The 15,764-nt window shown below is 37.9% G+C and overlaps 1 protein-coding gene across 4 annotated transcripts in view; it reads left to right on the forward strand.

Annotated features, from left to right (window-relative positions):
- The window catches only part of LOC112151346 (myosin VIIA and Rab interacting protein), a 113,093-nt gene that overhangs the window by 96,792 nt on the left and 537 nt on the right, over positions 1 to 15,764 (forward strand). Inside the window, exons 5-17 of one of the 4 annotated variants that reach the window (XM_024280215.2) lie at positions 2,722 to 2,802; positions 3,276 to 3,373; positions 3,504 to 3,584; positions 4,303 to 4,455; positions 6,631 to 6,817; positions 7,062 to 7,582; positions 9,515 to 9,664; positions 9,752 to 10,462; positions 10,624 to 10,686; positions 14,580 to 14,768; positions 14,844 to 15,005; positions 15,105 to 15,200; positions 15,286 to 15,346. In XM_024280215.2, coding sequence (XP_024135983.1) covers positions 2,722 to 2,802; positions 3,276 to 3,373; positions 3,504 to 3,584; positions 4,303 to 4,455; positions 6,631 to 6,817; positions 7,062 to 7,582; positions 9,515 to 9,664; positions 9,752 to 10,462; positions 10,624 to 10,686; positions 14,580 to 14,768; positions 14,844 to 15,005; positions 15,105 to 15,200; positions 15,286 to 15,346 — 2,553 coding nt within the window. Of the gene's footprint in view, positions 1 to 2,721; positions 2,803 to 3,275; positions 3,374 to 3,503; positions 3,585 to 4,302; positions 4,456 to 6,630; positions 6,818 to 7,061; positions 7,583 to 9,514; positions 9,665 to 9,751; positions 10,463 to 10,623; positions 10,687 to 14,576; positions 14,769 to 14,843; positions 15,006 to 15,104; positions 15,201 to 15,285; positions 15,347 to 15,764 lie in introns of all 4 variants that reach the window. The other 3 variants (XM_036217373.1, XM_024280217.2, XM_024280218.2) reach the window with 3 other exon arrangements.

Consider the following 15,764-nt stretch of genomic DNA (forward strand, 5'->3'; position numbering starts at 1 on the left):
TCAAGTTCTTCATGCTTAGTTTATTAAAAAAAAGACTATAATTTGTTAATAATATAACCAAATTAAACGTTTAGTGTCAAAAGACAGCAGGATTGTAGGAAACAAATGGTTTATTTGCGCCTTTATGTTCCCACTTCTTTATTTTTCTTTCTGTTGCTATACTAACTAATTCATAAAATACTGTATTTGTAAATGTATTTGATTCATTCATCCATCCATCCATCCATCCTCAGAACCTGCTGCATCCCTTTAATGTTCATGGGGTTGCTGGAGCCAACCATTGACTGTATAAGAGAGTTGGAATGAGTGAGTGTGACGTAAGATGACTTACTTCCTCCTCCCCCAAAATCTCAATTAAGTTGCCATGTTGGAGCCAAAAATCCTCAGTTAGCAGAAACAGTCTAAGTTACTTGCTATGTCTGAATTCTTTCCCTAACTCCTAAAAAAACTACATAGTGCAGGACTATATAGTGGCCTGGATTTTATTTATAAACTATGCTCAGTACTTTTTTTTTTCCAAGCATTGGACATGACATCACCGATTTCACAAAGTGAAAATCTAATCAACACAAGCCTTTTACAATGTCTATTTATGACTCCACTGTGTTCTGATGATGAAATCGTGGATGGTTTAATGAAAACTTTCCTTTAAACACATTATTTTTGCAAAGAAAAATGTCAAATGCAATGCATTATGGTCTATATTTGCTAATGCAATGATCATCGATGCACACTGGTTTTTCACAAAGACTTCTGGGAAATTCCTATGGCACTTTTGGAATTCTAGATTGGGACAACACTACAAAACGGCAAATGCACTATATAGTGAGTAGAGAAAGAATTTAGAAATAGCCAATGTCTCTATGGCAACCACTCTCACCAATTAGGACAATTAGACTGTGAGAGGGGGAGGGGTCACTCAGTCCAGTTCTCATATACAGTCAATGGAGCCAACTTAGCAAATGTTGGGTGAAAGGGAGTTACACCCTCAACGGATCACCAGTCTGTTGCAGGGGCACACACATGCACACCTAGGGGCAATTTAGAGACATCAAACGAAGCTATAAAGCATGTTTTTACCTGTGGGGCGAACAGTCAAACCTCGCTGTGAGGCAAGAACGCTAACCACTACGACAGTGCAGCCATGTTTGATTCATTTTAAAATAATTATTTTATTGTTTTCAAAATCCAGACTAACTGACCTAAAGTGATCCCTGCCACAGTGAACACCATGGCCTCCCTGAGTCCATTAATGTGTCACTGTTGTGTCTCACTAGTCACTGTGTGATAGCTGCCCTGACATATATGAGTCATAGGTGACCAACAGGCATAAATGGAACGAATGGCAATTGACCAAGCAGAGAGTAGTGTCTCTTTTGGCTGTGAGTGTCACTATTTAAAGCCTGACTGTCTCCTGGCGTGAATCATTTCATCACCCGTAATCTTGCTTGATGTCTGACACGGCCCAAATGTTTTATCCCTCACATAAACCGGCTAGAGATGTCTTGTTGTAAAATAAAGAAGACATGTAATCTGCCATTTGTGGAGACAAGCGTGTGTTAGGAAACGCTGTCAGACACTCAATCTGCCGGCTCCCTTAGAGCTTTATTCTAAGCCGCTGCAGGTGAGTTGGAGGCAAAAATAATTTTTAAAAACTGTCTTTTTCTAGGACATATTTTCTGCATTAGTTCATTAGAAATTCTGTCACCCTTAACTGAGAGATCTGTGTTTACATGCTCTCCTGCTAGCTTACACCCCCTCACACCCCAAGCTAACATTTCTAGTACAATTAAAAAGGTGAGTAATATTAAAGCTATATAGGCAGATGCTGGACGGGGGAAACAAAGACGTAAATGGATCTAGTTGCTACATGAGTGGATGCATCAGAAGGGAACTTGTCACCACCCAGTGCATTTTCTACGTAGCAAATACATTTTTTCAAACAGCATTTTTTTGTCTGCTGCTACAATTTGAATAAAGACATACTCAAAAATGCAATGTTAAGCTCAACTTTCTTTATATAGTTCCTGTTTTATTAAAGAAGTTGCACAAAAACACGTTAAAATCACACTACTTTAATTGAAGTGGGTCTTTATGTTTTTTATTTCTGGATCCTCAGCTGCAACTAAATGAGTTGCAGTTGCAACTTTTGCAGTCCATCTTCATGCTTTACTTTTATCTAAATATGTTAGATGAGCCATAATTCATCCACCTCATCATCTACCTGCATCACCTATTACACCGTCTTCCGTTTTGCAGCTTTTCTAATAAGGTGGTCTTAGTGAAAGTGTGTGTGGGTGTTTCAAAATATTTTTTATAAACAGTCCTTTCAAAAAAAAAAGAGCAAATCTCAAGATGTTTGGGTTATAACAAAAAACAGATTTTTATGTTCTGTTTGAAAACCCAAATAAATTCAAAGATGAATCAAATTTCCCTTCAAGCTGTCACTTTGTTATTCTGCGTACAGAAGAGAAACAGGAATCCTCTGAGATTGGGATCTCAACCCATAAAATCAGCGGAAGAAACAAAACAGTCCTCGAGATAATAAAGTTGAGACATATTTGACAGCAGCTCGACGTTTTGCTCCATTTTGTGTTGTGTAGCCTACTTTTAGCGTGTGGTGGTGCGTTAATACCTTGTTTGACGGGCAGACTTTTTATTTCAGCGACAGGAATCAGAGTTAAGCTTTTTCTCAGAGGACTTTGACTGTCTGTGTTGCAGAAAGCAGCATTCAAGAGGGAAGCAACGACAACGATGGCAGCATCTGTGGCAGCGACTCCGCCTTTTACAAGCACAGTGAAGGTGAGGAATAGTTTGGGGTTTTCTATTTTTTTAATTATTATTTATTGTTTGTAGCTGCCCAGTCAAACCAAAAACTAAAAATAAGACTAAATGCGTCCTTGCTTGACAATCAGCAATAAGGGGTTGGATTGGGGGGTTAAACAACCAAATGATTCCCAAATGCAGCTGTGTCTGCAGCTCACCCCTCCCCCAGATGGGACTTTACCTTTTAGAAAATACTGTGTAGATCATCTTAAAATTACACAAAGTGACCCACAGTTTGTGGAATAAATTTTCTTTTTTTTTGCCATTTTAGTCTATAATAAATGTACTGTTATATGTCGTGCTTGAGGTCATTTTGTGCCCGAAACATTTTTTGGTTTAAGAAAAAAACCTCTTTAATGTTTTACAGATTCTTTTTTAAAGGAGGAAACATGATGGGAGAGTTGTGTGTCTGCATCTTAGACCTTGCTTATCTCTTTGTGTGATGGCAGGACACAGCATGGCAGAGACGCTCACAGTGGCCCTTCGTGTTGCTGAGGAAGCTATAGAGGAGGCCATCACAAAGGCAGAGGAGTTCCCCGACAGCTTGGTGTGAAAAAACATGATTTTATAACTTTTATTAACACTTTTGCTTTGTCTTTCCTATCTCTCTTTTTCCTCTGTGACTTTTTTGTTAATATGAAACCTAATATTTCTCCTTTATGGCCTGTGTGTTGTAGGAGAAGCAGAATGAGGCTCGGTATCTGCGGGATAACAAAGACGAGCTCATAGAAGAACTGGCCACAACAATTGTGCAAAAAGTACGTTTAGAAACTTTTTTTCAAGTTTTTCTCTACTTTATAACAATAAATATGGCAAATTGAATATTATGTACTGTGAGTGGATGATGGTACACTTGAATTTAAAATAAATCGTGTAATGGAGAAAGGGACAATACAGGGAACTTATTTTTCATTTACAAGACGATAATTTCATGTATTGTAGATGTTTAAAATCCTTCATGTAAAAAACAGAAGCTTTGCTTCTTTTTTTTTATTTTAAACAATGTTTCATTTGAATGCACTTAAGCCTTTAACACCAGAGTTTTCGCTACAGTATTGATGTTATTTAACTTATTGTCATTTTTAATTCTTGCACATTCTTTTTGCTGCTTTTCTCTCCTTGAGAATCTGCGGGAATCATGTTGATTGCGTTGTCGGTTGAAAAGTTGCGGTACATTAACGTGTGTGTGTTTTTAAGCGTTGTCGGCTACATCTCAGGTGATAAAGGGTTAATTACAGTGGACATGTTTGACATTGTTTCACTTTTAACCGTCATTTCTTCACTTTCTTGTCTATTAGCGTAAATAATGTCTGAATTTTAGATGAAAGTTCATTGGAAATGTTCATAAAAGTGTTTGAATTTCCTCCTTGATGAGTTGTTTTTTTGAACAAGGCCTCCTATATTGCATGTCACTTTCAAGGTCAAAATCTGTGGTTTTCTCTCTTTCATTGTGTTCCTCCTTTCTTTTCCCCTCAGATCATCCAGAGGAGGAAACGTTCAGAGATGCAGACAGAGTATGATTTTGTCTGGCCACAGCCTCAGTCTCTGATTATGCCCAGTGGAGGGACTTCTCCCTCACAGCCCCACACCTCAAAGCAAGACCCTTCCAGGACTCCCTTCTCACTCTGGGTCAGTCTGTTTACCTAATTTAAGGCATCTATCTGCAAAGCAAAAAAACGGGCTGTTGGGTCTTTTATAGACCATACATGTTCACATCACGTGGACATATAGGATCCTGACTAGTAGAAATGAAGTCTGAATCAAAAATGGGGGATTGGACACAACAAAACCAAAGTCTACCAATCAACCCAGGGATCCACCACATCTTCTTGGGATCCACCACATCTTCTTCTTTTCCTTTTGGCTTTCCTCTCCAAAACCTGTTCTATCCCTCTGATGGATTATTTCCTGATCCATCCTGGTCACTCTGCATCTTCATCTCTGCTACTTCCAGCTCTGCTTCCTGTCACCACAGTTTTATACAACTTTCCTTTCAAAAAAACTATGCTGCAAATAATACACAAATTTGAGATTATGTATAAAGTCAAAACCAACCTCTGAATGAAAAAAAATGAGTAATTAGAAAAGTCTCTTGCTCTAACACAAGTGCTGTATTTTTTATGTGAAGTTTGACTTTTTTTTCTTCTTAACCAGAGAGACTTGGCTCCAGTGATCATTTAAGTAACTACTATCCAATTCAGGAACAGAAGGTGGAGGGATGTGCATAAAGGATTGCCAAAAGTCCCACTCCAATCATCTTTTGATCTTTTGTAAAAGCACTCCCAGTGGTTATTTCAGTTTTAGCCAAAATGCAAAACCTGTGTCGTTTTCTACGACATAATTTCTGCAGAGCTGCAGTAGTTCACTGGAAATTTGTGGGCGCTGAACAAGCCAACATCCTTCTCTCCTGCGATCTTACAGTCCCTCACACTCCCTCACACTCCCAATCTAACATTACCAGTGCGAAAAAGCTCTATTGGAGCTATCCAGCTGTGCATTTTAGCCCAGATGCCAGCTGGATCCATTTGTCTCCAAGTGGATGCATCAAAGTGGAGCGGAGCAGGGAGCTTGTGGCCTGTCGACTGTGGTTCACAACAATATGAATGAATGTGATGATCCAGAAATGTAATTTTAAGCCTAATTTTCTTTATACATATATATCCTACTTTATCAGAAAAATGCCAAAAGAACTTTTAAAAACACTAAAATCAAGATTATCATTTGAGTGGGTCTTTAATGCTTCTTTATTTTAATTTTCTTTTGTTTTTATCAATTTAAAATCATATATTTTCCACTATCAAAAATGCCACGAAATACAATTTTTTTCTTTTGTTTTTAATGCAAATAAATATGTAGTAAAATATAAAATATCTTTGTTCCAATAGCGCTATTTCCTGCCTGGAAATTCAAATAGATGTTTATTACTTGGTATAAACAAGTGTGCAGGGTTGTTTTTTGCTCCACCACACAAACTAGAGGTTCATCCTGTTTCACTCCACATGTCAGATGGGGCCCGGGCAGATTTGTCGCTGCTGTGTGCGTGCCGAGCATCAGTGCTACTCCTCTCTGTTCTGTTCCTCCCGGGTTCACTCGTTGAAGATCAAAGTCCCCTGAAATACATGAGAATCCTTGTAGACCGCTCAGCCCACCACTTTATCAGCCTTCTGCAGACACACACTCACAGAGACACAATGCATAATGTTCACTCACAGCTGCACACTGCTCTGTTACACCAAACCTGCGGGTTAAATCCTCCCATTTTGGAGATTTTTGCTTTTGCAGTCTCATGTTCTGTCTGTTCCCTACAAGACTAACTCCACACTTTTTGGGGGGAGTTTGAATCTATTTGGGTGTATAAGGAAGGATTACAGGAGAATCTAAATTTATTACACAAGTGCAGTGAAAAGGCTTGAGTCCAGCTCTTTGCTTGTTGTGTAGCTCCCCCTGCTGGTAAAAGTGCATAACCACAGGATGTGAGAGATTTGTATTGATAAATTTAGCTGGAACTATGGAAGTTTTTATCCAAAAACTTACATTTTCATTACAAAATATTGATAAAATTTCAAATTTCAATTTCAGTTGAGAATTTCAAGTTACATTTAATTATAGAAAACAGCAACTGCAGGTGGATTCAATTTAGATTTTTATCAAATATTTTAGCAAACATATTTAAACCTTTTTAAATAATTAAACTGGAAAATAGAATAATCAATCTACTTTTTAGCCTTTACTGTTTGGCCCCTGCCTGGGGAATTGTTTCCTTTGCGTCCCGTACCGTTGATCCCACATTTCCTTGTGTAACAGCAGAGGTCTAGATCAGCATACTCCCTCACCAGCGACGACTCCCCAGAAAAGGCTCCGGAGCTCAGAACAGAGGAGGAGGCTGCAGTGGCGGGAGGTGGTAACCTGCAGGAGTACTCTTCTCTAAAGAGGGAGGCCAAAGCTGCGTCTCTGCCCAGCTGGAAAAGCATGGACCGACTGGACAATTCCAGTAAATGACACACAACTGCACACAACAAAATTATATATATATGTATATTTTTCGTTTATTAAAATTGAGAGACTATTTATATTTTTTTTTTATTTGATGACTAAACTCTGTTTTCTATTGAGACTAACATAAAACTAAACATAAGGAATTTATTTTTCATAGCTGGAAAATGTCAAGAGGTTAAGAATACCTTTGTTTTTTTTATTTAAGTATTTCATGTGAAACTCTGCTTTGACTCTTCCAGGTGCATCCTCGGTGCTCCAGAGTCCAGACGGGAACTGGATCGCCCTGCACAGCTCCCAGCTGTCCCGGCCCAGTCTCCTCACCAAACGGAAGAGCCTCGTGTTCAGCGTGCTTGAAAAAGAGTCCAACGTCGTCTCGGCTTACGACGAGATGGGGTCGGCCTCCGAGGAGGAAGACGAGGGCGGCTGGAGTAAGGCTTTGAGACAGTTTCGGCGCAAGCTCTCGGATGAGACCTACTACACGGACTCGCAGCACGATCCCGAGTGGACTTACACCCAGCACCTCCCCATCACGTCCCCATCCTCCGGCCAGTACACAAACACAGAAACTCTCAACTCAGACTCCGAGGCCTCATCCTTGGTGTGTCCTCGTAAACCTCTGCCAAACTCGTTTAGAAAAAAAGGACCCCCAGATATCTATCTGCACCCTCATCAGCAGCCCCACTACCACCAACACCTGCAGCAGAACTTCCCTCCATACTCAGCTCATTCACAGGCGCTGGACGTGAACTTTAACCCCAAGGTGATGCTTCTTTTTTATGCAACAGGATAAACCTGTTGGGTTCTTGTTTATTTAGTCTTTATGTTTTGTATTTGGAATGTAGATTTTCTAATAAAGTATATTTTCGAAGTAAAAAGCTAAAAAAAAAGTCAATTTGGAAGCTAATTTGTAATGCCAAAGTTAGAAAGCTAATATGTTAATTACAAGATAAAAGAGTTACATTTACATAAAAAAAATCCATGTATTTTTCTACATTTGAAACATCCTATTTTCCTCTCATCTATATTAGTATTCAAGGATGGATGCTAACACGAAGAAGCTCCTTCAGATTTGTGAAAAGTCTGGGGAAAAATAGAAAGACGTCAAACATCTGAGGGGCTTTGTGGTGGCCTTGAAAAATGCATTCAGTCTGTACTCAATGCCTCCTGCTGAAAAAAAGAGGTAGAAGCTTTTGAAATGTCTGCAAAAGCTTTCACAGCTCAGCCGACCTTTAATGGAACTCAGGTTTTATGTAGAAAAAAAAGTTAAAGAGGATCCTTCTTTTGGGAATAGAGTGGATCACCTTTAGATGTCGTCTGCAAAGGCTACAAGAAAAGACTATCCTTTAAAAAAATGCTATAAATCACCTTTATCACATTTTATTGAAGGTATAAAAGAAGCATCAGAAGCAGAGGATGCACTGTTGGGTGACGTATTTCATTAAAATTTTAATTATTTCCATAATATTTTACCTCATTTATAAAATCAGTGCAAAAGAATTAGAGACAAGAGTAAAACCCATTCATGTCATGACATGAATTACCCTGAATTAAACTATTTAAGCACAGAAAATGCAAGCAAGGAAAGTTTGATTGTTAAAAACTGTTAAAGGTTCTGCGCCTAAATCTTTGTTTTTTGTCCTTTAAAAAAAAAAGGTCTTGTTTCCTATTACTGTAAAAGTTTAATCTATGGACAATTTAAAGTTTCATGAAGTCAAAGGCTTTATTCAGACTAACACATTTAGTTCACTTAAATTAAACCCCGTTTACCCCAATAATCCAGAACAAATGTTAATTCTGAACGCACCCAAATGGACCGTGGTCTGGGACCAGGACCCATCGTTTGAGGTGGTCTCAGTTTGTTTCCAGTGGAATTGAGATCCGGTTCTCTCTGAGTTTGCTCAGTATGGGGTCTGAATAGGTTCAGTGCTTAAAGTGGAACGGAACCAACAGACTTTTCCAGTCTGAATAAGCCCTTAAGGTAAACAAACAAAACAAAGAGGCTGTAAGTGAAAACTTTCACAAGTTTTTAGTGGCTCTTTGGTCCAAGGGAAAAAATTCTGATAAAAAAAAAAAAAACAAGCCCTTATAATCACCCTTCCACCACTGTGCTCAACAGTTGGCATGTGTTTATACCAGGGCTCTGCAATCTTGAACGCTAAAAGAGCCTTTTTGGGTCAGTTTCTTACTGACTTAAACCAATCAAGAGCTGCAAAGTTCTTCTGCAAGTTTAGAAAACTACTTTTTGTGGCTATACATTTATAACATTTAGCTTTTAAATATTTACGACAATTGAATTATAATAGGATTATAATTTTCTACAACTTTAACTTCTGTTTTTTTAATTTAGCACATCTAACTTCCTTTCAAAATAAAATCCCCCTTGTGTCAAATAAGATCCTCCTGCTGCAGCAGATTGACTTAAATTAAAAAAATGTAAAAAAACCAAGTCAAACATGGAGTTTTCAATCATTATGGATGACTCGATGGACGGTAGATTGAACCTTTTTAGTACAGATCACTTTGAAAATCCAAACATAAATGACTAAGCACAAGTTATTCAAGTTGTTGGCCAAAGAGCCACGATGAAGGGATAAAAGAGCTGCATGTTACTTTTAAGGATAGTATTCGTATGGCCTTTGAAAATGCTGTACAAACTTTGACGTGACCACATGTACTCACCTGCTTTTTGCAGGTAATAGGAGACAGCAGTGAGGGAGAGGAGAAGCAATGTGATCCTAAAAGAAGATCCCGGCGACGAAGGAAGAGCAGAAGGGAGTCCTCGACAGAACGGAACCATCCTGGATCCCAGAGCCACGCACAGTCCATCTACCCGCTAGCACAGGTTCTAATAAGAAACTGTTCTAGATTATTCTTATTTGACATGCCCAAGCATAAATGTTTTTGACTGTCCTTTTGTCTTCACATTCAGGAGAACAGTGGTCTCCTACTCAATGCCTTGCTAAAGAGAGGGCTTAGTGAGGAACATCCGGTTCCCGACAGCAGGTCAGTTGCTGCTGCCGCCCCGGACACCCTGAATTTTCAGGCTGCGAGGCCTCAACGGGAGGATTTAGACACAACGCCTTTAAATTCATCCGACCTCAACCGTCCTCAGCTCCAGTCTTTGGATCAAGGGCCACAGCTCTCTGATCCTTGTGCAGACCTGCTGGAAGACAAACTACAATCCAGACTCAGTCAATCGGTCAGCAACAGCAAAGACAACAGCTCGTCTGACGAGGAGAGCAAAAGGTGGTTTACGGACAAACAGATGGACTGTGAAAGTGCAAAATCAAGGCCAAAGGACACGGACAGACAAAGGAACAGGGAAATTGAGAAAAGAGAAAAAGGAAGTGAAGCCAAGGAGCAAGGAAGTGTGAAGCAAGTCAAGAGTCCTTCATGGGAAGAGGAGGAAGGAGTTTGGGAGAGGCATTTAGAGAGAGGAGGGCCCAGTTTGGAGGAGAACGTGTCTGAGCAGGATCAGAGGAGAGAGGAGAAAAGACAAATGAAAGGACAAAGTAAGAAGCAGCACAGTAGAGATGTGGAGAAAGACGCAGGACAAAGAAGTGACACCAGGAGTGGATCCAACGTGAGTTCACCTGCTGTGACACCTTCTTCCCAGGAGGGGGAGCTAGCAAACAACCAGGTAAGGAGATCAGACATTTATTGTGTTTTCATTCTATCTCTAAACCAACATTTATACATCCCACCTGTCTTGTGTTCTGTACAGTTTTTCTGTGCGTTGTTTAGTCTTGTGTGCGTTTCTGATTGTGTGCATTGTTGTGTACATGTTTCTGTTTAAATCAGGTGGAACAGAATAACTTGGGAAAAGAGCAGAAGTATCGGTTTCTCTCTCCTTACTCACAACAGGTGAGGACATTTTGTAACTAGAAAGAAAGTACACATGTAGAAGAAGATGAAAAAAGCCAATATTACAGAAATATTTTTTAAAAATGCAACCAAAAAAAAGAAAATTACTTTTATAAAGGTTCAAATTAAACTTTATCCTGGTTTCCGTGCTTGTGTTGGAGCTGTTTGAGTCATTTGTCATAAGATTTGCCCCAAAAAAGTTTTTTTTTTTTTTTTAATAACAAAACTCCCATAAAGGTCAAATACAACATTGCTGCAGGTGCTGTAATATTTCATGTCAAGAACAGCGATTATTCCTCTTGGACAGAAAAAAAACAATTACTTCTGCAGGGAGAGGGTGCATCAAGCCTTCTGGCTACTAAATATAAAGAGGTGTGTCTCAAGTACATGATGATTGATTTTAAAATATCTAATTTGAACAATAATTGTCAAAAAAACAGCAACTATTGCTTATAGTTTGATGCTTTTCGTTTAGATGCAGCTTATCCCTTTATGAATCATTTCTGGTGAAACTTAAAGTCAGATAAACAAACATCAGTGGAGGGAACGTCACACTTTTCATTAGTGCTCTTACGAGTGACGTCACCTCTTTCAAGATGTGAATAGCACATGTTCCAGCGCAATCCATTTCTGCAGGAGTTTTTTCATTTCGTCTTTTTGAATTCATCAGACTGATGAACAGCGTAACAAGTTGTGTCCTTCTGGTTTTAATGCAGGTTTTGTTCACATGAGATAAGCACCGTTTTAAAGGGCATCAGTATATGGGATCTTAAACAAATGATACCTGAAGAAAACAAAATCCTGCAGCTTTCTCTGATTTTGAAAAAAAAATCTGCTAAATGTTTTATCTTTCAAGGTTTTATTTTCTGTACCTGTTTCAGACCAAAAAACTGGATGATGACATTGGACTTTTGACGTTTGAGTTTTTTCAAGTGCGCCAACACATATGTAATGATTTTGTCATTAGCATATCCATATCACTTCATCCCAAATAACTTTTGGTTTAAATGATGAACAAATAAAAATCATCCAATCAGCGATGTCCCTTACTACCTAGCTTTTTCAGTTCCTAATTTTGTTTCATTTTTAACATTTAGTCTTTCTGGAAATTACTTTTTTATTTTGTTTTGTTTTTTTAGAATTGTGTTTTGGCTTCTGGAATTTTTATTTGATTTCCAAACTAAAATTTTATTTTTCTGATTATTTGTTTATATTGCCATTGTGATCTGTTATCATTCTCTGCGTTTAGTGATTTGTTGATGTGATTGGACTTCAGGGCCACCGTAGACATGGCAATAAACAGTTCACAAATACTTTAAGAGCGCCGTACTGAGAACAAAAAAAATAGTAATTGAAAGCATTCACAGGAAAGGAGGATAAAGCAAATCTACATAAAATGTATATTTTGTTGCACAAAAAAGCTAAAAGCTCAGGTTAATGATAGATTGGACTGAAATTTGGTTAATTTTAAACATCTCATTTAAAGTGTACACAACTCCTATGACTCAAATAACAGTAAAATAAAAAAAATTTGCATTAATAAAAATTCTGTTGTTCCGTTTTAGCTTGTTTTCATGAGTGAAGAAACAGGATTTCACAGTTTTCTCTGCACACCGATGTCCAGCCTCTTTGAAGTGATAGAGGACATCACCATTCTTCCTTCACCGAGCACAAATCGATGCTCGCAGCGTCCATGGAGGAAAAAAAGGATACCTCCTCCTTTTATTTCTTTCTCCGTCCGAACAGCTCCCTCTTACACCAGCTGAATCTCAGCCCTTCAGACCAAGAGGGGATCAATATCCCTCCAATGCTATTGATCAAAGCTCCAGTCATTTCTGAAAAGGATCTGTCGCTCTTTACTTCTTTTCCTTTTCCTGCATAATGTTTCATCTCCTGAAACTAAAAAATAAATAAATAAAGCAGCAGCTTTCTCCATCAAGACTCTCTACTAATGAATAACTGTTTACTCCAGCTAGACTAAAAAGAGCTTGGATTTATATTAAAGCTGCTCCAAGTAATCAATATAGTCTTTGATAGAAGTGAAAAGAGAACTATCTATATGTCACAGATGTTGTTTTTTATAGTTGCAAGAGTTATTTCCTAAGAGTGTTATCCTAAAGTATCAGTAATTAACTTATTCAATTTAATATTCATTTCCTGGTCACCACAATGAAAACATGTTTGTTATTTGCTTCATTACAGCTCAATTTTGCATAAAAACAGTGTAGAAACTACTAAATTAGTTTTAGTTGTGTTTGTTTTGTGGTTGTCTAGCTGGTTACGGTGCTGGTCGGTTGCATTTGCTTGTTGATTACTTGGTTGTCAGTTGCTTTATTATTGGACTCCGACAAAATCAACTTGTGACAAAGTTTTTATCTCTCAGTCCATCAGAAGTGTCTATGGTTCACACGAGGCGACTCCATGTTAGAGTTTATTCAAATGTTAAGGATTTTCTAAGTGAAGAGATTTTCCTAATTTTTGAAATCGTTCAGTACCTTATGTACAAAAGAAAGAGATATCACTCGTATTTGGGTTTTTTTACTTAAGAAAAATCTATATTAAACTGATATTTAAGTGCGTGTTCATTTGCAAGCTAACAAAGTTCATTTTAAGAGGTACTGAACTTCAAATTATTGATTGTGAAACACTTTTTGACCATTTAAAAAAAAATTTTTAGATAAAAAATAAAAAAAGAGAGTATGTTTTGAAAAAAACTTTTGGAGCATGTAATTTAGCAGCAAACAGAATCGAAATTCAGAAAATTTTATTTCAAGCAAAAAAAAAATGCTTAAAGTTATATATATATATATATATATATATATATATATATATATATATATATATATATAAGCCTTTTTCGGTTAATATTCATAAATTGAGAGGAAAAGAAAGAAATATACTTTACATATTAAATATAAACTGGCTTATATGCATGTATGCACATGTAAACACACATATGTAATACATTGACTCCATTAACAATATTTTTCTCCAAATATTGTATTATTAAGTGCTTGAAAGGAATTTCTACTTACATTTTTGCATATTTTACATAATTGCAATAATACAAGAATTGTATCTGTGTAGAAATAATTATTATTTATCAGTCCAAGTGCTGAATATGTAATATGGTGATAAATAATATTAATGTTAAGTAACATAATGTAGTGCTCATTGATTATTGTCAGAAAACATCATAATACTACAAGAAGGTTTAATATTTTTCCTTTTCTTCTTGTTTTTCATTAAGTTTTAGATCACTTTCTTAAGGGGAAAATTACAATTTTTTTTATTTTTAAGCAAAGTTTTTCGTTTAGTCTAATTACCTGCCCTGACTTTTGTTTTCAAATGTTATTGTACTACATTATCTACTCTCAAAGAGCACTTTTTATCAGAGATCTTCAAGGGCCCTTTAACAACTCTTTTGATTTTCCCTAAATTAATTTTCCACTCTCAATTTATCTTTGGACACAATTCTATTAAAAGCCTTTCAATATGAATACTGATTCTACAAACTCTTTCTACTTTTCCAGGTCGAGAGTTTAGGATCTTTTCTCATTAAGCTCAGTGAGATGATGACGAGACGGTCGTCATTGTTTTTAGGAGGTTGTTGTTTTGGAAGATTTAGATTGAGATGTATTTTTGCTGCTATTTTTAGTTTATTATGCAGATACACACGCTGTCTGTATTGTGATTTATATACATATTAAAAGAAAGTCAGCATCAAACCTCCTTTTCTTCTTTTTCACTCTTTTCACTGCAGCAGCTCTGGGGTATCTTAAATGTGTGTTCAGTGTATTTTAATAGAGAGTTTATGTCATTTAAATTGAAATGTGCATTACGTAGCTATTTTCTGCTGATTGATCGTCATTTTCTTTCTCCACTGGAAGCAGAAGTACTCGGCAGCCTCTCTCTGCAGCATCACCACAGAGGTGCTAAAGGTCTTAAATGCTACGGAGGAGCTGATCGGGGAGGCAGGAGGAGATAGCTACACTCCCTCTGAATCCATGAGTGCCTCTCCTATATCCAGCAGCTCTGAGACCCGCAGGCTGGACCAGAGACTCACCAAGATGGAGGAGAATGTAAGGCTGAAAAACTGCTTTGACTCCACATTCGTTGTGATTTGGAGACTACATTTCAACTGGTTTTCTCCGCAGGTGTACCTGGCTGCTGGGGCGGTGTACGGCCTGGAGGGAGCGCTGGGGGAGCTGGAACAATGTGCCCGCAGTATCAGCTGTGCGACCTCTGACACAGAGCTGGCCTTTTTGGAGGACCAGGTTGCTACTGCCGCAGCACAGGTCCAGCAGTCGGAACTACAGGTACAAAGCGGGATTATTGACCGTTTTAAACCTTTTCATGTTGTTTCAGTGAATTTACGGCACACATTGCTTCTTGTTTGAATCCTTTTGTGCGTGAAGATATCAAACATCGAGGCCAGAATATCAGCTCTGAAAACTGCAGGGTTAAATGTGACTGCCTGCAATCGCTTTGCCAAGCTTAAGCCAAAGTCCAAGGTTTGACAACATCTTACAGTCATATTTGTTACCATATATAATTAATTTTACTCATCATTTTCTCTTTTAATTGGTTTGGTTGCAGCCTGAAACTCTGGACTCATCGCGACACCAGAGGAGGAAACTCCCAGCTCCTCCGCTGAAAGGTATTAAAATATTACACAAAAGAAGCATATATTACTTTAGTAGTATTGATACAATTCACACCAAGAGTTCAAATTGATCACCCACCTACTGCTCCTCAGTTGGCAACAGAATTAAACGAATCTTGAATAAATTATGCAGCTTTTAGACGCGTGCAGTGTGTGATGCAGAGGAGGAACATTTCAATTTTTCTTTAGTAAACATCTCAATTTACATTTTGTTGAAGAAGCGCGATACACCTGAATGGAAGCAAGACTGAATGCACCTGCTAAAAAGAAACTAAATATCTGAAAAGCCCCATTAGATGAGAAGGAGCCAAATGGAGACTCAGGCAGAAGAGGACCATAAGGTTTCTTTATCAACCAACAAGAAGTCGGCTGCTTTTCATGTTCCTAAATGGCTTTTTTTCGTCAAAGCTTC

Source organism: Oryzias melastigma, linkage group LG20 (genome assembly GCF_002922805.2).
Source record: "Oryzias melastigma strain HK-1 linkage group LG20, ASM292280v2, whole genome shotgun sequence".
In the NCBI taxonomy this organism is placed as follows: Eukaryota; Metazoa; Chordata; class Actinopteri; order Beloniformes; family Adrianichthyidae; genus Oryzias; species Oryzias melastigma.